At 38.7% G+C, this 23,203-nt stretch overlaps 1 protein-coding gene across 1 annotated transcript in view; it reads right to left on the bottom strand.

Annotated features, from left to right (window-relative positions):
- LOC125465730 (protein unc-13 homolog A-like) overlaps nucleotides 1-23,203 on the bottom strand; it is a 390,692-nt gene that overhangs the window by 40,710 nt on the left and 326,779 nt on the right. Inside the window, exons 35-37 of the mRNA XM_059638582.1 lie at nucleotides 21,391-21,514; nucleotides 8,324-8,380; nucleotides 7,592-7,672 (exon numbers count right to left, since the gene is read on the bottom strand). Coding sequence (XP_059494565.1) covers nucleotides 7,592-7,672; nucleotides 8,324-8,380; nucleotides 21,391-21,514 — 262 coding nt within the window. The remainder of the gene's footprint in view (nucleotides 1-7,591; nucleotides 7,673-8,323; nucleotides 8,381-21,390; nucleotides 21,515-23,203) is intronic.

Consider the following 23,203-nt stretch of genomic DNA (forward strand, 5'->3'; position numbering starts at 1 on the left):
ACCATGCTAGGAATGGTGACCTCGTGAACCATCTCAGGAGAATTGTGGGTATTGATTTAAACTAATTGGTTTGGGGGGGGTGGTTCAACTGACAGGATTGTTAAAACAAATCAAAGCTAAATGAGATAACAAGGTGTAGAGCTGGACGAACACAGCAGGCCAAGCACTGTCAGAGGAACAGGAAGGCTGACATTTCAGGCCTAGACCAACCATTTTTGAAGAAGGGTCTAGGCTGAAACATCAGCCTTCCTGTTCCTCTGATGCTGCTTGGCCTGCTGTGTTCACCCAGCCCAAAACCTTGTTATCTCAGATTCTCTAGCATCTGCAGTTCTACTATCTCCCAAAAAAATGAGATCGCTGAGTTGCAGAAGAGTATAATCAGAATTAGTAACAATATTAACAGTCAAAATTTAAGGCTCTTTATCTGAATGTACACAACATCTATAACAAGGTAGAATAGTTGATGGCACAAATAGGAATAAATGAATTGACTTGATAGCTGTTACAGAGACATGGTTGCAGTGTGGTCAAGATTAGGAACACAATTTTTAAAGGATATTTGACGATCCAAAAGCAAAGACAAAAAGGGAAGGAGGTGGGATCGTATTGTTATTAGAAGTTACATCGCTGAAATGCTAGGAATTAATAAAGGTGTAATAGATCATAGTGTGAAATTAATTTGGGTGGAGATAAGGAATAGCAAGGGAAAGAAATCACAGATGGGAGTTGTCAATATGCCCCTGAAAAAGTATTTCACTGCAGGACAAAATATAAAATCGGGAAATGATGAAGGTGTGCAAGACAGGCACTGCAATTTTCATGGGTGTTTTTAATCCACATCATTGACTCGACAAATCAATAGGCAAGGGTAACATGGAAGACAAATTTGCAGAGTGCATCATGGATTATTTCTAATCTGAACTTGGATTCTAATTTTGACAAACTTGCTAAAGCTTTTTGAGGATATTACAAGCAGAGTTAATAAAGGGGAATCAGAAGTAGTACTTGGATTGCCAGAAAGAACTTCTCAAGAATGGCAGACTGGACTTGAAAGTTTAAATCAGTTTCTCTTTCTACAGATGCTGCCAGGCTTGCTGAGTTTCTCCATAATATTGTTTCTATTAGCATGGTGAAAAGTTTTTTTTCGCTAACAGGAAGCAGAGAGTAAGAATAAATGAATCCTTTTCAGATTTGCAAATAAAATAATTAGTGGACAGCCTTAGGCATCTGTGCTGGGGCCTCAACTATTTACATTCTCCATCAATGGTTTGGATGAGAAGACTGAAAGTATGGTTGCTAAATTTCCCAACGATACTAAGATAGGTAGGCATGTCAGATGTCAAGGGGGGAAGTAGAAATGTTTCATGTTGAACCATTCAATTATTTTGGAAGTATTACAAAACATTAAAACAGTTATTGCTTCACTGCTAAAATTTGGAATGAGTCAGAACACTACTAAATAGCTTTGGAAGACTGAATTATTATTTATTGTGCTTTGAAAATTAATATTTGGCAGTTACAAGTGTAGAGGCAGCAGCTTAAAAAGTATATAAATCTCATCACACTAAAGACAACATATTGCCCACTTAGTTCATGGTAGTGATTCACAAAGGATTGAATCACTATCCGAAATACATCAATATTCACCAGGAACGTTTGCTAAAAATACAGCATCGATTCAGTGATCACTGATCAATCATATTTAATTACCCCGATTGTATAAAGTCCTTCAACCAATCTAAATAAAAACTTAATCTGCCACGGAATCATCAAAATTTGGAGAGTACCAGTCAAGAATTTGAGACTGAAGTTCAAATGCCTGCTTGTGATCTTCATTTTACAACAAGTTTTTCAAACATGCAAAGTGTAATCCAAGATGGAAAAAAATTGCAGCTATAACAGCTGTTTCTTTTTTGAGGTATTTTCAGTGTTAGAGCTGACTTCCTTGAATTTTAGCAGCAGTAATTACCTTTTCATAAGCTGTTGCATTGTTTTGTAACTTTGGAAAAAAGTTCAAAACAACAGCACTTTTACAAAAAAAAAGGGAGAGACAAAGGCAGGGACCACGTGGACAGTGATTCAAATGGAGAAAGAAAACTACATTGCTGTCTGACCCAGCAGTAACCTGCACAGCTGCTACTTTTGCTGTTTGGTTTCAAGCATCTCTGGACATCAGAGTTCATTCTAAGAAAATAAACAAACAGCTAAGTTCATAGCTGACCTTGGAGAAACCTGTGTGTGGAAGCTCACAGCAGGGAGCAACTAAGTGACGTTTTAAAGTGTAACCTCATGGTTTTTCTTTTGTAAATCTACAATGGAGAGTAGAGTGGGGTTTTATTTGGTTATATGTTGTTAGTGAGATCTGTTTCCTAACTAAACTTTAAAAATATAAAACATACGTATTAAGCTAGCGTACAGCAGTATTTTCTTTTAAGAGCAGTAAGATTGTGCCACTTTCAAGGTCTATAGATTGTTTAGGTGCAAAGACAGCCTTTAGTAGAGTGTGATGCTGTTCCTGTTGGATGTGGGAGATTAAGGAGAATTTCTATGTTACTGATCATTACGTGTGCATGCAGTGTGCTTGGTTGTGAATCCTTTCCATTTCCACAGATCGGTTGGAATGGCAGTTAGAGTCAATGAGGAAAGTACATGAGCTAGGAGGTGTGATAGATGGTAGTTGCAGGAAGGGAGATAAACTGAAGATACAGCCTCGAGGAAAGGCAGGATGGGTAGACAGGTAGTGCAGGAGTCTCCTTTATCTATCCCCAACTCAAACAATATGCTGATTTGGAACATGTAGCTGGTGATGGACTCTCAGGGGAATTAAGCACAGACAGCTAGGTTTCTTATACTAAGAATGGCTCTAATGCAACGAGGAATACGTCAAGTTCCAAGATCAACTGTGATGAGCGACTCTCTAGTCAGAGGCACAGACAGACAAAGCTGTGGCCGATCGCGAGACATCAGAATAGTATGTTGCCTCCCTGGGGCCAAGATCAAAGATGTCTCGGTGAGGGTGCAGAATATTTTCAATGGGGAGAGCGACCAGCTGGAGGTCATTGCACATACTAACAACACAGGAAGAAAAAAGGATGAAATTCTGAGGAGAGAATATAGGACGTTAGGCAGGAATTTAGAAAAGGATGTCCTCATGGGTGATAGTACCTTCATTACTGCCAGTACCACAGGCTTGTGAGGATAGAAATACGAGGTTAGAGCAGATGAATGTATGGCTGAGGAACTGGTGCTGAGGAGAAGGATTCACATTTTTGGATCATTGGAATCTTGTCTGGGGTAGAAGTGACCTGTATAAGGTAGACAGATTGTGCCTGAATTGGAAGGGGACTGGCAGGGGGATTTATTAAAGCTGCTCTGGAGAATTTGAATTAGTAAGGTTGAGGTGGAGGTGGTGGGGTGTTGGTGAAAACCGGGGAGATGGTGAGGAAGGAGATCAGTCTGAAACTGGTACAATTGGATAAAGCAGTGAGTCAAACAGACATGGCAGGCAGAAACAAAGTAGAGAACGAAGTAGGACTGATAAATTAAACTACCTTTATTTCAATGCAAGAAGCCTAATAGGAAAGGCAGATGAACTCTGGGCATGGTAACAAACATGGGACTGGGGTATCATAGCAATTACAGAGACATGGCTCAGGGATGGACAGGACAGGCAGCTTAATGTTCCAGAGTATAAATGCTATAGGAAGGATAGAAAAGGGAGTGAGAGAGGAGGGGGAAGAGATGCTTCTGATTAGGGATAACATTACGGCTATACTTAGGGAGGATACTAGTGAATTTGAGAAGATTTGTACCTCAGGTTGAGGTTCTGGATGTGAGTTTGCTTGCTGAGCTGGAAGGTTAGTTTTCAGACGTTTCGTCACCATTCTAGGTAACATCAAAGCTTCATCGGAGGCTCACTGATGATGTTACCTAGAATGGTGATGAAAGGTCTGAAAACTAACCTTCCAGCTCAGCGAGCAAACTCACATTAGGGAGGATACTTTTGGTAATATGTCCAGGCAAGTTATTTGGGTGGAACTGAGAAATAAGAAAAGGATGATCATCTTATTGAGATTGTACTATAGACCCCTCAATAGTTAGCTAGAAATTGAGAAACAAATTTGAAAGGAGATCTCATTTACCTGTAAGAATAACAGGGTAGTAATGGCAGAGGATTTTAACTTTCCAAACATCATCTGGGACTGCCATAGTGTTACAGGCTCGGATGGAGAGGAATTTCTTAAGTGAGTGCAAGAAAATGTTCTGATTACTAGAGAAAGTACAAAACTTGACCTACACTTGGGAAGTAAGGCAGGGCAGGTGACTGAGGTGTCAGTGGGGGAACATGTTGGGACCAGTGACCGTAATTCTATTAATTTTAAAATAGTGATGTAAAAGGATAGACTGGCTCTAAAAGTTAAAGTTCTGAATTGGAGGAAGACAAATTTTGACAGTATTAGGTAAGACCTTTCAAAAGTTGGTTGGGGGTGGATGTTTGCAGGTAAAGGGACAACTGTAAATTGGGAAGCCTTCAAAAATAAGATAACAAGAGTTCAGTGACAGTATCAGAGATAATGGGAACTGCAGATGCTGGAGAATCCAAGATAACAAAGTGTGAAGCTGGATGAACACAGCAGGCCAAGCAGCATCTCGGGAGCACAAAAGCTGACGTTTCAGACCTAGACCCTTCATCAGAGAGGATGATGGGTCTAGGCCCGAAACGTCAGCTTTTGTGCTCCTGAGATGCTGCTTGGCCTGCTGTGTTCATCCAGCTCCACACTTTGTTATCTTCAGTGACAGTATGTTCCTGTTATGGTGAAGAGCAAGAGAAATTGAGGTTTTGAACAAGAATAAGAAGGAAGCATATGTCAGGTATAGATAGCAGAAACCAATTGATTCCCTAGAACAGTATAGAAGGCAGTGAGAGTTTATTTGAGAGGAAAATCAGGAGGACAAAAAGGGGACATGAGATCGCTTTGGCAAAGACGGTTAAGGAGAATCCAAAGGAATTGTATAAATACATTAAGGACAAAAAGGTAACTGGGGTGAGAATATGGCCCCTTAAAGATCAGCAAGGCCACCTATGTGTGGAACCGCTGGAGATGGGGGAAGATACTATATGAGTGTTTTGCATCAGTGTTTATTGAGGAGGTTGTTATGGAAGATAAAGAACGTGAGAAAATAAATAGGGACCTCTTGAAAATGTTCAAGATACAGAGGTGGTGGTGCTGACATCTTAAAACACAAAAGTCGATAAATCCCCGGTGCCTGATCAGGTGTAACCTACAACTCTTATGGGAAGCTATGGAAGTGATTGCTGGTCCCCTTGCTGAGATATTTGGATCATTGATAGCCACAGGTGAAGTGCTGGATGACTGGAGGTTGGCTAACATGGTGCAACTATTGAAGAAAAATGGTAGGAAAAGCCAGGAAACTGTGGACCAATAAGCCTGACATTGGTGATTGGCAAGTTGTTGGAACGAATCCTGAGGGATAAGATTTACATATTTTTGGAAAGGCAAGGACTAATTAGGGATAGTCAATATGGCTTTGTGGTGGGAAATTGTGTCTCACTAGCTTGATTGAGTTTTTTGAAGAAGTAACAAAGAGGATTGATGAAGGTGGAGTGGTGGATGTGATCTATGTGGACTTCAGTAAGGCATTCGACAAGGTTCCTCATGGTAGACTGGTTAACAAGGTTAGAGCACATGGAATAGAGGGAGAACTAGCTATTTGGATACAGAACGGGCTCAAAGGTAGAAGATAGAGGATGGTTGTGGAGGGTTGCTTTTCAGAGTAGAGACCTGTGACCAACAGTGTGCCACAAGGATCGGTGCTGGATCCACTGATTTTGGTCATTTACATAAATGATTTGAATGTGAATATAGGAGGTATGATTAGTAAGTTTGCAGATGACACCAAAATTGGAAGTGTAATGGACAGCACAAGTTACCCCAGAGTACAATGGGATCTTGATCAGATGAGTCAAAGGGCTGAGGAGTGGGGGATGGAGATTAATTTAGATGAATGAGATGCTGCATTTTGGAAAGGCAAATCAGGGCAGGATCTATACACTTAATGGTAAGGGGAGCGTTGCTGAACAGAGAGATCTTGGAGTACAGGTTCATAGTTTCTTGAAAGCGTCAGAGGCTGAGAAGTGACCTTATGAAGGTTTATAAAATTATGAGGGGCATGGATAGGGCAAATAGACAAGGTCTTTCCCCAAAACTAGAGGACATAGGTTTAAGGTAAGAGGGGCAAGATTTAAAAGGGACCTAAGGGGCAATGTTTTCATGCAGACAGTGGTGCATGCATAGAATGAACTGCCAGAGGAATTGGTGGAGGCTGGTACAATTACAACATTTAAAAGGCATCTGGATGGGTAAATAAATGGGAAGGGTTTAAGAGGGACATGGGCCAAATGCTGGCAAATGAGATTAGGATATCTAGTTGGCATGGATGAGTTGGACCGAAGGGTCTATTTCCATGCTGTATATCTCTGTGATGCTAAATAATGCAAATGAAAACAGTTGTAAGAATTATATTTATTTCGTATAACAACATAATAAAGAAATAAGAAATAAAGTCCGAATAAAGCAAAGACTAATGCATATAAAGTGGCTTTCATCAAGTGCATAAATTCTACAGGTGATCAGATTAGCCACAGTTAAGACAGTTTAATTTTCGTATTGATACAACATTGAACGCGTAGGCACTGAATAAAAAACTGGGCAGAAATATGTACCACTGAAATTGGAATATAATCTAACTGTTATATTAATGGATATCTATTGCTACATCACTCCATTTTATATGATATTTTATTAATTGTCTTAAACTCTGATAAGCTGTTACTCTAGCTATTTTTGTGCATTCCCCATGGAACTTCTGCCTTGTTCTGCATCTTAATAATAGCATTCTTGCTCATCAAATCTGATTAACAGAATTGTACGAGTTGAATTTTCATTCAGCCATGAAGTATGAAGAGGGACTGACAGGCTGGCAGGTAGCGAGGATCTGTCAACATGTGCTTGTTTCCATGATATTTTGCAAGCTGCTGCTTTGACAATAGCCTGGGGGAAGGGTTTTGGTAAGGTGGAGAGTGAAGGCATGAAAACTGCCCTTCTGAATTCTCAAGCAATATTCACAGCCTACAAGCTGAAGCCAAAATACAGTTGATGACGGAAATAGATTCCTAGCAGCCAGCATTTGTGTTAGCCACCCACTGAAAATGGGCCATTGACTGCCCTGTAAAGGTGTTTCTCCTCCACATTGCAGCCACTTTTAATTTTAACATTTTTAGGATTCTTCAGACGGTACCTGCACCAGCAGCACCCACAGTGACTACCGTGATGTCGATTTTTGCAAGAGGATCTCCTGTTGGCCCTCCAGCATTAGGAACTCAACACTCAACTTTAGTTGGACAGCTAAGGTGCTAGCTTGCCACAAATTGGCTATCTTCTGGAAAATTGTTATCCAGCACTGGTATACTATGACAGCAGGCTGCAAAAATTCTCTTGATGTTACGGTCCAGTTTCAATAACAAAAAGTCAATCCTGAATTTTTAGTAAAGAAAAATGCCAGTTGTTACCTTAATAGTATCTAGTGCAAGTTCCACTACAGCACATTGCTTGGGGGAAAGACTTTTTGCTTCTTCTCTGACCATGTGATCCTGTAAGTACAAAAGACCTTATTAATCTGTCTTAAATCAAAAACAAAATAAGAAAATAAACTATGGCCTTGCTACAAATAACACTAGATTTTCCAGACTGATTTTAATCAATTCTTTGTTCTATTCCTCTATTAAGTATTGGGTCTTTATTTTCTACAAACCAAAGATATTGATGTGTTTCAATTTCTTCAGGTGCACATTTACCATTAATCATTCCTACTATAAGAGGGCTAGGAAAGGAATTTGGGTGAACAACAGTTTAGTTGGTCTAAGATCAAGAAAACAGGAAGTTGTTTTAAGTTACCTATTATATGTATATCTAGCATCTACTATACATCAGTAGAATATATATTTTATTACATGGACAAGGACAACTTAGGAAATGACATGAGGTTGATATGAATGAAACCAGAGGGAAGAGAGAGATCGTATCACTTAATTTTCATGCTTAATCATTAGTCCAAAAAGCATTTGTACTCTCCTATAAATTTGGACATATCACAAAACAGATGAATAAACTATCTTTACTGCATGATAGAATAGAATTTATGATGTTCACTGAACACCAGAAGCACTGGAAAACACTTTAGTTGATAGATGATTTCATGTCACAAAGGTAATGATCTGGATTAAGATGCATTACACTCCTACCTTTAGCTTTGAAAGCTGCCCCAGTTCTTTTGCAGCATTAAAAATAAGCTGTGTGCCCTTTGGAACAGAAAAGAAAAAATATGAATGCCAAAACTCAGATAAAACAATAGTTTAAAAAAAACAAGTTACAATCTTGCACTGCACAAAACATTTTCAAAATACAGTCACAGACACATTCAACACAAATTATTTTCTTACATCGCTGTGACAGACAAGCTTCACCCTTCCCTGAAAAGAGAGTATTTATTATTTTTCGTACATTACTTATTAATTGAATGCAGAAAGTTGTCAACAAAAATTTGCAGTAGTGACCATATAATCAGAGAGAAATTGACAAGATAAAATGGCAAAGTCAGGGACATCTATCTTAAATACCTGAAAGTTATCGACACGTAGTATTTAAATTGTAATTGTTCATGTGTCAAGGATTAAAATGTGCAATACATAGTATGTAATAGGTTTGTTATGCAAAACCAAGGTTGCAAATTCAAGCTTAAGTTACTGCATAGGCTAACACTAATACAATCATACAGTACAACACAAGCAGTGTGCTTGTGTAAAGTGATGCTCTAAAAGCCCAACTTTACAGTTGAAACAATGGTGAAACTGACAGCATTTGTCATTGTTACACCTGTAAACTTCTGATGTCTTCACATGGACTGTTAAATGCAGAATTCTAAAAGTTGCTACCAGATTTGTCTGCTTCACTATAGAGTGCACTTTGGCTGTCCGCAGGTAGAAATGTTTGAAATCAAATGACATGAATTTTTACTCTATTTATTAGTCTTGTTACCCTTGGAAAAGTTCCAGCTTATTGAATGAGGTGCAACTAAGATTTTGATGTTGTATTCAGTTCATAATTTAAGTATTGAGCAACCTTCACTGGCCCTGGAAAAAAAAACTGATTGTATATTTGTGATATGTCAAATTTGGGCTTAATTAGAAACATGTCACATTTTAATAAAATATATTTTTAAGGTTTCAACTTCTATCTTAATCCCAAATGAGTAGCTACTTACCTTTGTTGATAATACACTTTTGTCAGACAAGAGAGGTCCCTTTTAGTTGGTGCCAGAAACAGTCCAACACGGAGAAAGGTAAAATCTATCCCGCAGAAATCATGCGAGATCTTTGTGGACAGCTCTCTTTGACCTAAGTGGCGACTGCCATTGCTTCATCACTGATCACAAAATAAACATTTTCTAGGAAATTATTTAAGTTTGTTTTTAGGTACCTACTTGCATACACACCGTGCACACAGTGAAGTAAACTTGTTATGGTGGTGGAAGGTATGGGCTATCAAATTTTAATTTCCGTCAGCAGACTGCTATATCTGAGACCGCTTATGGACTAAAATAGTTTTAAGTACAACGATATAGGGATCCAAAATGGGTGCAGTGGTCACTGGACCACAGATTGAGACAGATTTCATGAAACTGCATGTGCAATAACAAACTATCTGTACTGAGATTATCATTCTTTTGTAAAAGAAATTGAAAATAGGACATTAAGGCAGCATCAAGAATTTTGCTTCTCATGTTTAATTTACACACAAATGATAATTTCACATATTGGAAGATGAAAGGCATGCTTGTCAGTTAGTTAGCTTGAAAAGACAATGGAGCTAGAATTCAAAATACACAATAATTTGTATTTTCACATCTGGTTTTGAGCAAGAGTAGAAAGGAGGAAAACTAGATTTGTAGGCAAGTACTGGAAGACTCTCTCTCTCTCCCCCACCCCCCCCCCCCCTACCAATCCCTCATCATTTTAGAAAACAGTACTTGTGAAAAAACATAACTTTGGAAAATATCTATTCAAGACTCAAACTTCAAAGACTGAAACTGCATAGCCTTTTTTCTTCTGGCCTGTACCACTCTCTCTCAAACTTATTACCAGTGTTTGTGTATTTACATTGTGTATTTATTATTGGTGTTAACAGACATAAAATTCTTCCTTTCACTCAAGAAAACTTTGGTAATTGCCTCCTTCACTTCTAACAATTTTTAAATTTAAGTGTGATAACTGTGTGCTAAAAAGGATTATTAGAATCCTTGTTGCAATCATTCCAAAAGCAGTTACTAATGAGAGGAACTGATCTACTCTCCCTGTTGTGACTGCACTATGCTTTTAAGACAGAAGTGTTCTGTGCGGTTTCTCTTACAGAGGGGTGTTGCCACAGTGGTGCAGTAATTTCTCCTTCAGACAGTTGGTAAACAGCTTTTGAGTTCCCCCTGTATGTCTTTTCTTAAAAATGAGACAAAAGGATCAACAGTGGGTGCAGTCAGGAAGTATTGTAGTTTTTGCTTTTTGTTGGAAGGTTTCAGCTGGCCCCTGAAAGCTGTTAGAGTGAAGTCTTAGATGGGAGGCTTAAAAGTCAAAACGGGCAGATTGTTTCTGCACTGGAGAGACAGCACATGAGAACGGTTAACTGTTCTGCTGCATTGCATTTTTGTAAAAAGGGTGTGTTTACGGGATGCTGCCTATATTGGAACAGTTGATGATCTGGGTTGAATAATACATTTCTTGTTAGGTATTTTAGTAAAGTTATGCCAATTCTCTTATTTATATTCTTACGGAGTTAAAATAAAGAGTGTTTTGGTTAAAGCCTAGGTGATGGATTATCTAATCACATCTGGGACACAACACTTTACACTTGCCTTTAAATAAATGCAGAAGTGAGGGTCTAGGTCATCTCCTTACAATACTTGGGGATAGATCTGGTCTAGTCTGGTCTGGTCTGTAATACTGTTCATTACGTTCTGATTTTCAATCTTATGCAATTGGGAAAGATTGTCTACATTTAGCTCTGAAGAAAGATTAGTTGTTTCCCTTGACGAAAAGAAACTTCTGCCATTAAGTGGATTGTTTGCTTGCCTGCTGCAAGAATCTTCTGACACACTTTTTAGTGAAGTTATTTTTCTCTGCCAACCTAAGTCATGTTATTCTTTATTCTGAAGTAGTTAATCTTCACATGTGTCATAAAGTATGTTTTTGGCTCCTGGTATAAATAGAATTTAAGTAGCATGCAGGGTTTTGAGTTGCTGATGAGCATGTAATTGTAGTTGAAAACTTCCTGTGATCAAACCAAGCCAAAATTTGTTTCTCATTATGAATGCCTGGAAACTAATAATTAGTAGAACATGTGGAGACAAATAAGAAGATAGTTTTTTTTATTTAACCACTTGCATATATCATTTCCCCTCATTCTAGAATGAAGTATTTTTGGAATTCATTCCTATGAACGTTCTGTGTGCTCAGGATAGTTGTAGGTTTCATCATTTTAATTACTTGAAATACATCATTACTTGCGTGGTCTGGGAAATATAACTGCTGAGGAAAAAAATGTCAACAGATGAAATAGCAGACATGGAATGACATACAGATCTGTAAAATTTGTGCCGGTTACTTTCATTAAATGTTTCGTAGGCATAAATACCGTTTTTCTATGTTAGTGTCATGGATGTATTTAAACTTTTTGGTGAATAAATGTTATAATCGATGAAAGAATAGAAGGTCACTGCTATGTGAGGAAAACATTATTTTGCTTTTGCTTGTACTGTGGTAACAACTAATAATGGGAATATAACATTTCACTTTGCTTGAGTGATATATAATGGATAAAAATAACATTTCAGATATTATAATCATAAACTCTTCTTGACACCCAAGATTAAGGTAAGGACTCCAATTAAACACGAATAATGTTCTGAACATGAAATTTAAATGCATAAATCTGTTTCAATGGCATAGAGATCTCAAGTAGGATGTTATTTTCCTTGCTAGACTCAGAACAGAGCCCTGAAGTATTCTATTTCTGACATTTTATTCAATTAAGTCATTTCTGACATGTCACAAATTGAAGATTGGCTTTATAATCATAGGAAGCATTGCATATAAAACTGTACAACCATTATATCTATGCCTGCTCTATGCCTGACAATCAAAAATTAATTCTACACTGCTCTCAGCTCATAAAAAATTACACATTTACATTTATATCGCTGTCTTCCATGGCTTAAAATAGTTAATTTTCCCATAAAAGAAGCACTAGTCTCTCTACCTCACCCTTTCTGCACAACAGTTCAGTTTCAAAACCTTCCAAAAGCCCTTCCATCACTGAGCTGTGAGTAACTATTTACTGAACACCTCCTGAAACCACATCACAGCATTCCCTACATCCAGACACATCTTCAAAAAGCATGTGATTTTTCAAGCATATATTACTGCAAATAAATAAATGCCAGCTGACTTTGACTAATATATGCACATCTAAATAGATACTGATTTTATCTCAAACTCAGTGGTCCTAATACTTGCCAGAAGGTGAAGATCGGGCACATTCACCAAAGTGTGGGGAAATCCAGAAGGAGGAAGTCCTACGAAGTCTACCTTATTATCATATTTTAATTCTGAGGTAAAAATGCGAGAGTGGTTACTCAGAAGGTGCGACAGATTCTGGGGAATTGTGGATATGCAAGGTCAGAAGTTTGGTTCAAGACTGGGTGGATTCATCTGCTCCTTTCTGTTCAAGCAATGCTTAAAAAAAAATTAGCTTTTTAATACCAATGTTAGCTGTTCCCATCTCCATTTATTTACTGGGTTCCCTGTGCTCTAGAAAACCTGAACAGTGGTAAGTTTAAAATCAAACTCCCAACTACTCTGTGGGACTTGGATTTAAATATAACAAACACTGCTGTCTCTGGAAAGTGGGTCACAGTCAGCAGGCACCCAAATGCCGGGGCGAATGCACATTCTGAGACTTAAAAGCTTTAATATCCTAGTTCTCTTCTGCCAGTCGTGCAGAAATGGGGATGGAGTATTGTGGAAAGAGGTTATTTATACTCCGCTTTACATTTCAGAGACTACCAACAAAATACATTAAATTTTTAATCTTGTTTTACTTGCTTTATTCCTTCTCCAATAATTGCTACTTTTCAGTCCACACCACAAACAATGGAAACATTGGGAGGAAAACTGTTGTGAACCTGAGTGCCTTCTTTCACAGTTAAGGGTGTATCTCATCAAAGCCCATTGGCATATCTTGAGTCTTACTGATCTTTTCAGAACCAGTTATTTTCCAGATGGGTGTAGATGCTTTTCTAGTACTCGTACATTCTTTTCGGGAGCAGCGTTTTAAGGAAGCAGTTTCCACCATATTCTGGTTTATCAGATACTCTCACATTCTATGACTGAATTAAAACTAAAAAATATATTTGTTTCCTAGTTCAATTTCCATCTACATCACTCCAGTGATCTCCTATTCTGCTTAACTAAGGGAGAGGTGATGGTCTCGTGGCATTGTTTCTGCAATGTACTCCTTACTAATATCTGGAGGTAAATGGCAAAATTGGGAGAGCTGTCTTGCAGACCTATCAAGCTAAGAATCTAATACAGTTTCACTGACTTAATCGTACTGGCATTGCGGGCTGGGCAGCATATATTGCCCATCCTTAGTTGTCCTCAAGAAGGTGGTGTTAAGTTGCCTTCTTGAACCACTGTAGTCCATTTGATGTAGGTTCATCCATAATTCAGTAGGAAGTGAGTTACAGGATTTTTGACCCAGTGACAGAGTCATAGAATCATGTAGCTCAGAAACAGACCCTTGGTCCAACCAGTCCATGCCAAACATAATCCCAAATTAAACTAGTCCCATCTGCTTGCTCCTGGCCCATATCCCTCCAAACCTTTCCTGTTCACGCATCCATCCAAATGTCTTTTAAATGTAATTGTACCCGCATCTAGCACTTCATCAGTAAGCCTCTGACCTGTGCTTGTATCCACTGTATTTATATATAGTGTAGTTCAGTTTCTTGTCAATAGTAACTCCCAGGACATTAATAGTGGGGAATTCAGCAATGGTAATGCCAGTGAAGGTCAAGGGGCGATGGTTAGATTCTGTCTTGTTGGAGATGTTCATTCACTGGCATTGATATGGCATGAATGTTACTTGTCATTTGTCAACTCAAAATTGAATATCGTCTAGGCTTTTCCACATTTGGACATGGGCTGCTTCAATATATGAATAGTCATGTTTGGTGCTGAATATTGTGCAATCACCAGCAAACACCTGTACTTCTGACCTTACCATGGAGCAGCTGAAGATGGTTGAACCGAGGAAACTATCTTGACAAACTGTTGGAGTTTAGATAATTGACCTCCAAGAACCACATTCTGTTTCCTTTGTGCCAGATACGATTCGAAGCAGCAGCGAGCTTTACCCTGATTCCCAATAATTCTCGTTTTACCAGGGCTCCTCAATGCCACATTTGGCCAAAAGCAGACATTTGTCAAAGGCAATAACTGCAATTCAGCCCTTTTGTCCATATTGTGTGTGTGTGTATGGGGGAGGGGTGAGGAAGAGGGGGTGGTGGTGGGATATGGGTGAGGATGTGGGGCATGGGGGCATACAGGCATACGTGCTTGCACATTCAGGACACGGGGTGGAAGGGGTGCAATGTGATTTCCTTGCCCACTTTTAACATGGTGCCATGAGACAACCACAGTAACTCTCTTCTGACAGTATACCATATTGCTGCCACATACGCTAACCAGTTGTGTTGGTTTCATAACATATACCAAGGGATGGCAGTGATGTTGTCCCAGACACACTGTGTAAGTTATAACCCTGTGAGTATGACTATATCAGATTGTCCCTGGACTCTTCTGGAAAACAACGCACTCAATTTCTGGTAAGGAAGACTTTGCAACAGGGCTCAGTTAGGTGTTGGCATTTTCGGTTTCGAGGCCAGTTCATTTCTTTTGTTCAGACAATTTCTTTTGATGTAACTGAATGGCTCGGTAGGCCATTTCAGAAAGCATTTAAGAATCAACCACCTTGCTGTGGGTCTGGAATCAAACTCAGGTCCCCCAGAACATTATCTGGGACTCAGGATTGCTAGTCCATGACAACAGCACTGTGCCATCAGCACCCCTTTAAGAAAAAATAACTTCCTTTCAAGTGGTTAGAATATTGCAAAATGCTTCTTTGCTAACAAAGGACAACTGAATGAAGTCACTGTTGCTAAACAAGCAAATATTACAGCTAATTCACAAAAAGTATTATTCCTCAAACCTAATTCATACTGATGATCAAAACATCTGCTCAGTCAATGTTGATTGAATAAGTTGTCTAACACACTGGGTGAACTCGTTACTCCTCTTAAAATAACACACTGGGGTCTTTGAGGCAGCGAGTCAGGGACTTGATTTAAAGGCACTTTTCTCCCTGATTGAGCGATCCAATGTCAGATGGGGAGGAGCCACTGAAAGTCACGTCCCTGCGTTTACTCGTGATTCGCCCAGCCCACTTTCACCTACCCGTGATATTTCTGTGCCTCTGCTGGGTGCTGTGCTCCTGCAGTTGTGAAGCATAAGGTTAACCACACCCTTATTCTAAGAATAGCTAGGTCAAAAGTGTAGAATGGTCTGTTCCTATTTCTTATGTCGTAACAACAGAAGATCACATGGAACTGAAGCCCGAGTCTGTATGGCATCCAAAAAGATGTCCTCTCTTACCTTCTCTTGTATATATAGTTTTTTCAATAAAACTATTAACATTCACACCATGAGGAGCTCCTGGTGTCCGAGTGGCTGATTGCTCTCAGCCAGCCGGGATCTCAGTTGTGGGGAAGACTCAACAGTGGCCATTTAATCGATAGGGTCTCTATCATGGAACTCACAGGATGTTTCACCAGTTCTCTGGTGGGAGAAATCCCCATTGACTCAATGAATCCCAGCCAATATCACATTTATAAAGTTGTAGAATTTTACAGTACAGAAGGCAGCTATTCAGTCTAAAATGTGTGCAGTGGCTTCCAAAAGAGCTCCCCAAACAGTTACGTTCTCAAATCCTTTCTCTGTGGCCCTGTAAATTCATCACTGTCAAGTATATATCCAGTTCTCTTTTGAAATCTCCTTTGGAATTTACCTCCACCTCTCTCCCAGGCAGCTCATTCTGAATCCTAACAAATCCCTGAGTAAAGACTCCTAACTCTTTTGCTGACAATCTTGAAATTGTGACCCCTAATTACTGACACACCAACCAATGGGCACAGAATATCATTCTTTACTGTCAAAATTGATTGAATACCTCAGTAAGACAACTTCTTAATCATTTCTGCTCCAAGGAGAATAAGCACAATTTCTATAATCTTTCCTTGAATCTGATATCCCTCACTCCTGGTATCATTCTAGTAAATCTCCTTTGACCTCTGTCCAGGGCTTTGACATCCTTCCTTAAATAAGATGCCCAAAAAAGAACACAATATTCCAAATGTGTTCTGACTAAGACTTATACAGGGGCAGCATCACTTCTTGCTTTTATACTCTATGCCTCTCTTTATAACCCGAGGATCCTATAAGCTTCTCAACAACTGTTTCAATTTGCTGGGCCACCTTCAGGGAATTGTGTGCTTGAACCCCAAGGTCTGTCTGCTCCTGTCCTCCCCTCAAAGTTAGTAGGAGCTGCCGATGCTGGAGAATTTGAGATAACAAAGTGTAGAGCTGGATGACCACAGCAGGCCAAGCAGCATCAGAAGAGCAGGAAGGCTGATGTTTTGGGCCTAGACCCTCCTTCAGAAACTAATTTACAGCAGACACGTTAAAGTTGGGGCCAACAATCTACATCCTCGCTAGGTATTAACTTTCTTTCAAACTGACATTCCCTCAAAGTTGTACCTTTAAGCCTGTACTGTTTCTCTGTGTTTTTTCTAGCAAAATGCATAATGTCACATTTCTCCACATTAAAATTCATCTGCCAGGCGTCTGCCTATTTGGCCAATTTATCAATGTCTCTCTGAAGTCGCTTAGCATCATCCTCACAATTTACGACTTGAAGGGTTCCACTTTCTACACCTTCAGTTCTGCTCTGAAATGTTAGCCTAGACCTTGTGATCAGGTCTCCAGAAATGCCTTGAAGCCCATGACGCTCAATTTGAACGAAAGTTAATGCCGAGCAAAGATTTAGATTATTGGCTCCAACTTTAACACGTCTGCTGTAAATTAGTTATAATCTCTTATTGTGACTTGTAACAGAGAATTGAATGCTTCTCTTGTGAAGGAAAAAGTCACTCAATAATTTGCAAAATAAAGAGAATAAGGTAAGAGTCTCATGATTTTTCTGCATTTAATTTACTGAGATTTCCAAATATTGTGTTTGGATTCTTTTACAAATTCTATTACCAAACTTGAGAATGTATTTGGTTCACAGTCCCAGTGTTTAGTTCTGCTTGTGAAATTATGTATATTATCAGCTTCAACCTTTCAACCAATAGTCAATCCAAATCTACATTGTGATAAAGGTCCTAAAGCCTATAACTCCCAGAACTGTCAAAAAATTTTGCTTGCTAGCTATAGTAGAAATAGGCTACTGGTGATTCACAGAGGCTATTTATTACCTGGGTTTTGCTGTCATAAAATCAGTGATTCTATTTGCATTCAGCATTTGTGCAGAGTAAATCTGACAGCCATTCTGACCTACACACCTGAAGAGATAAACTTAGAAATCTAAAAGTTGCTGCCAGAAGTATCCTAGTACTCCAAAGGAAGTTGTTGTTGCCATCTTTGTCAAAAAGACTCATCACTGAAATCAACAATGATGTGAACTTTCAGCATCTATCAATTTGTAGCACACTAAAGACAACTGAAAAAGTTAAGGCTGTTATTGAGACTACATTTAGAAGTGAGAGTGAATTGGTGACAATGGAATACGTCATAATTAATTTTGGCTAGCCTAAGTGGCCCTGAAAAATATTTTTTTTTCCCAGCTGCACAGTCTCATTCCTTCTTTGGAAAATTAACAATGCAGACTTATACAAAAAAATATTACTTTAAAACTTTTTCTATCCATCCCACATTCACAATCGCATCTGTACTTCTCGGCCTTATTTATCTTGTATTATGTCATTTAGATTAGAACAAACGCTGCATTTATTGGTAAGGGTACTTCAATTGCCATTGCCTTCTTTGTTTACAGATGTCATAGATTCCATGTAAAAGACACTATGTATGCAAAACCCCAGGTTACTGGAAACCCGCTGGAAAAGATTGTAAGCAGTTTGCAATAAGTCATGAGTATTATTCCAAACAAACGTTATACCCTTCAACGCAACATATAAATCTTATTATTATTGCATGTTACAGGCTTTTGCAAAGTTGCTTGCAATTTAATTCCTTTCTTTAAGAGATAATATGCTGAGAGGAGTGTATACTCCGAGTTCCTCTTTCTACTTACCTACTATTCATAACTCTTCACTATTAGCCTTTTGTGTTGCATACTTGCACTGCAGTGTTAGAGTCTGTAATTCATTCATTCATTTTCAAGAATTAAAGCAGCAGGCTAAACTGCTTGACTTTCCAGCCTGGATCAGAAATATTAATTGGTTTTTAACAAAACAAATTCTTATGAATCTATATGAATGTTTGGTATCAAATTCTGGTTGTCACAGTGACATACAATGCTAACAAACATGAAGATACTTATCAGAACCCAACCACATCGTAACCAAACATGAAATTCATTATTTGTGAGAGATGTGATTTAACTTGAAGGTGTTCTTCTAAAGGTCCTCAGTCTGTATTGGTTGGATTAATTGCTGAAGGTTGTAATATTAAATTCACAAATAACTAGCATTCATTTCTTTTCATTGTGGCTAATAAATTAAAACAGAAGGCACATGTGAATAATTCAGCTGTTAGCAATTTTCAGTTCAAGTTAGATTAATGATTGCTTTTAATAATTCCAGCTGACTAATAATTTGAACACAATATTCAAAAATGTGTCGATCACATTTCTCAGAAATTAAAGTTGTTGTACAAGATTGCGATCTAGCCATTATATATGAAATTGGTATTTGGTTAGAGGGAGCTCTTTTTACAAAAAAAGGCACACCAAGTTCTGCACCATAACTGAACAGGCCTATGAAATTATGCTTTAAAAATAAACAAAAATTGGTTAACAAAAAGATAATCAGTTGTATTGTCATAATGTGCAAATCTAAATGGCTGTGCAAAAATACACACTGCACAGTATTTTGGTTTCCCCTTGGAGTTTAAAACAAAACTTACATTTACTGTTCATGATATGTGCTTGATGATAGCTTTTAACATATTTTATGAACACATTTTAAGCTTACAGTGTGTCTGTGGGCATCTGAGAATAGTGTCTTCCAGGATCAAATAGCTTATATGTGCTCATTATTTAAGCTTACACATGATAAGTGATTACTTGGATGAAGTGTCAGAGAGATACCAGGGACTGTAGAATTGTATTTCATCAGATGAGGGTAATTAAAGGTATAAATGGCATGGGAGAAAAAGTAGACAGTGATTATCACTGTATCAGCTCTAAATAACTATGCTAATATCTGTCTCAGATAATCTGTAACATGTTTATTTGTAATCTAATTATATTCCTGTAACGTTTCAAATATAGAACTTATTCTTCACTATCAATACACAAAGCAACTAAGAGCCCAAAATCTTCTATATTGAGAAAACAGTTTTGGAGTAAGGAATGCAGTGCTCATCACTGTTAGTAAATCTTATAGTGAACAATAAGCAAAACATGACTGCAGAGGCATCTCAGCATGGTGTCTCTGAATGGCCATCTCTTGCAGGAAAAGATTCAGCCAACAGGTTCAAAACACATATACTGCAGCTGTTTAATTAATCTGTGGTAGCAACTCATATACATAATAACAGTTCAACAAAGACAAGCAGTTAGCTTATTTACTTGAGCAGTTCCTTAGTATGCACATCCAGCATTGAGCTGCAAACATACAACACAATTCTAACAGACTTTTTAAATCCAAAAGGAGCAAACATTCAACCGACAAACAAGGGAAATCTCAGGAACAGGAGCCTAGCAGACGTAGTTATCATTAACCAGAGTCAGCCATGTGCATCAGCTCGTGGCAGCATACACTGACGAGCGCAGCCACACACAACAATTCTGGCTGATTCTACTGAACGCACAGCAGACAGACAGACAGACACAGTGCTGTACTTACAATCATCTGCCATTATCAGAGAGCAGAATAATTAAAGAAAATGATAATCAGACCAACATATTACTTTTCTCGTTTAAGTACAAACTTCAAATCAGTTGATTGTATAACCTTGTTAATGAAAACCTATCACTAAAGTCATTTGGTTAGTTTTTTTAAAAACATAGACTGAAATCTGAAGGTTCTAATGTTCTAATAAAAAATCTGTGATACGTTGATAGTAAAAACCGCTAAGTATTTGAAAGCCTTTCAAAAAAAACTCTTGCCCTTTCAGGCAAATACCATTTAATTAAAAAATAGATTTACGGAAAACAAAGATCATATTTTGTATCAGTGCCCACACTGCACTCTGAACAAATTTTCAATCTTAATGACAAAGGTCTTCATGGAGGTTAAATTCTTGGCAGCTAAGCAATTACTATTAAAACGTTGCCCTTCTTTTGCAAGTAAAGGTAGAGTTAATTACTATTAAGACAGAAGCAAATGCTTACTATACAATCAGGGTATCTGGTGAAAATTAATCTAAGTTAACTACGCTCTCCCCCACTCTCTTTCTGCATAGGACTGACAGAACTAGGTTGAAGAAAGAAAAACTTTACCAAACCCAAAACCTAGGAGAAATAATTGTCACTCTATTTTGATCTTGCTTACAGCATTGGTAAATAAAAGGAATTCTTACAATAATTGAAATAAAATGCATTTTTCAAATGCTTACATTGACCAATGTCCCAATTCAGCTTATCCATTAGAAAATATCTGGGCAAGGAACTCAGTTCAGCATGGTGAGTTTTCCTTCTGTATACATTTTTTTATTACTAATTTACAGCACCTTCTCAAAGTATAATCGTCATATAATAAAAGTAAATTGTTACCTATTTTACAAAGATTAGCGATTATGTATAATACATAGAATATTTTAAAATTAGCATGATTGATCACTTTATTTTTCTACAGACACAGTAGTTCAATCCAATATTTCTTTTGGCCGTGCTACATTAATTTGCTGTGCAGATTCACTAAACCAGAAACATTAATTTAAATTCAGAACCTGCTACTCACTGTTTGATCAGTTAAGGGTGGTAAGACAATAGTTTTCTCCATTGTGTTCATTACAATCCTCCATAATTCTTTTAAGACACGTTTCAACACGGTTTTCTCACAGATCTTTGCGAAGAGTGTCAAACTGGAAGAGGAAGAAATTTTACACAAATGTTAAAAGTAGCAACTGCGACAATTTGTAAACATTTAGGACCTTTAACTTATTCAAATATTTCATGGCTCTTCAAAGAGACGTATTATAGGGCATGTTTTAATGGCAGAGAAAAAGACATAAAATGGCTTACAGGGAACATTCTAGAACTAAAGGCCTTGCTATTTGAAGTCATGGCAGCCAATAATGCAGTGAAGTAAAATAGTATCAGAGATAATGGGAACTGCAGATGCTGGAGAATTCCAAGATAATAAAACGTGAGGCTGGATGAACACAGCAGGCCAAGCAGCATCTCAGGAGCACAAAAGCTGACGTTTTGGGCCTGGACCCTTCATCAGAGAGCTCTCTGATGAAGGGTCTAGGCCCAAAACGTCAGCGTTTGTGCTCCTGAGATGCTGCTTGGCCTGCTGTGTTCATCCAGCTTCACACTTTGTTATCTTAGATTCTCCAGCATCTGCAGTTCCCATTATCTCTTATCAAAGCTAATGTACATCAGTGAAAAAAGAGATGATATTTGAACAAGGCTCAGTATTTGTTAAGAAACAGGCAGCAGAGCTTTGGATGAGCTTGTCCTAAATTTGACAAAAACTTCAAAGCTAATTAATCAGGGGTTAACTAACTAATAAAGTAACTAAGTAGAAATGCCTGGGCAGGTGATATGCTGTGGCTGTATGATGTGTGAGCTGGCTGATCCCATTGTGAACTGCAGTGACCACATCTGCAGCAAGTGTTAGTTGCCCAAGGAACTTTGGCTCAGAATTGATGAGCTGGAGTCTGAGCTTCAGACACTGCAGCACACCTGAGAAGGGGAAGAATCATTTGGACACTCTGCTTCAGGAGGCAGTCACACCTGGTAGATAAAAGTACCACAAATTTGGTCATCGGCTAGAGACAGCAGGGTGTGACTGCAAGTGAGGCAGGTAGAGGGATCCTGCAGTCAGAAACAGAGGAGCCTTCAGGGCAGCACGGTGATTCAGTGATTAGCACTGCTGCCTTACAGCAGCAGGGACCTGGGTTTGATTCCACCCTCGGGCCACTGTCTGTGTGGAGTTTGCACATTCCCCCGTGTCTGTGTAAGTTTCCTCCAGATACTCTGGTTTTCTCCCACAGTCCAAAGATGTGCAAGCTAGGTGGATTAGCCATGCTAAATTGACCATAGTGTCGGGGTGTGTAAGTTAAGTGGACTAGCCACGGGAAATATAGGGTTAGAGGGAAGGAGTAGGGCATGGGATTGGGTGGGATGCTCTTCGGAAGGGTGGTGTGGACTTTTTGGGACAGATGGCCTGCTTCCACACTGCAGAGATTCTATGATATGACTCTAGATTTTGACCTTGTCCAACAGGTACTTGTTCCTTGTGTGGATAAGGAAAGGACTGTGGGAAGGATGAGCTGACTGACCACGGCACCGTGGCGCAGAAGGCCATTCAAGAGGGCGGAGCAAAAAGACAGGCGTCAGCTGCAGGGATTCTATAATTAGGGGAATAGACAGCATCCTTTGTAAGCAGGATAGACAGTCCTCCAGGGTATGTTCTCTGCCTGGTCCTTCACCCTGACATATCTCTGACCGGCTAGATATTGGAGAGCGAGGGGGGAGGATCCAGTTGTTATGATCCAAGTTGGGACAAACAACATAGGCAAGACTAGAAAAGAGGACTTGTAAAG

The sequence above is a fragment of the Stegostoma tigrinum genome, chromosome 30, assembly GCF_030684315.1.
Source record: "Stegostoma tigrinum isolate sSteTig4 chromosome 30, sSteTig4.hap1, whole genome shotgun sequence".
NCBI classification, from domain to species: Eukaryota; Metazoa; Chordata; class Chondrichthyes; order Orectolobiformes; family Stegostomatidae; genus Stegostoma; species Stegostoma tigrinum.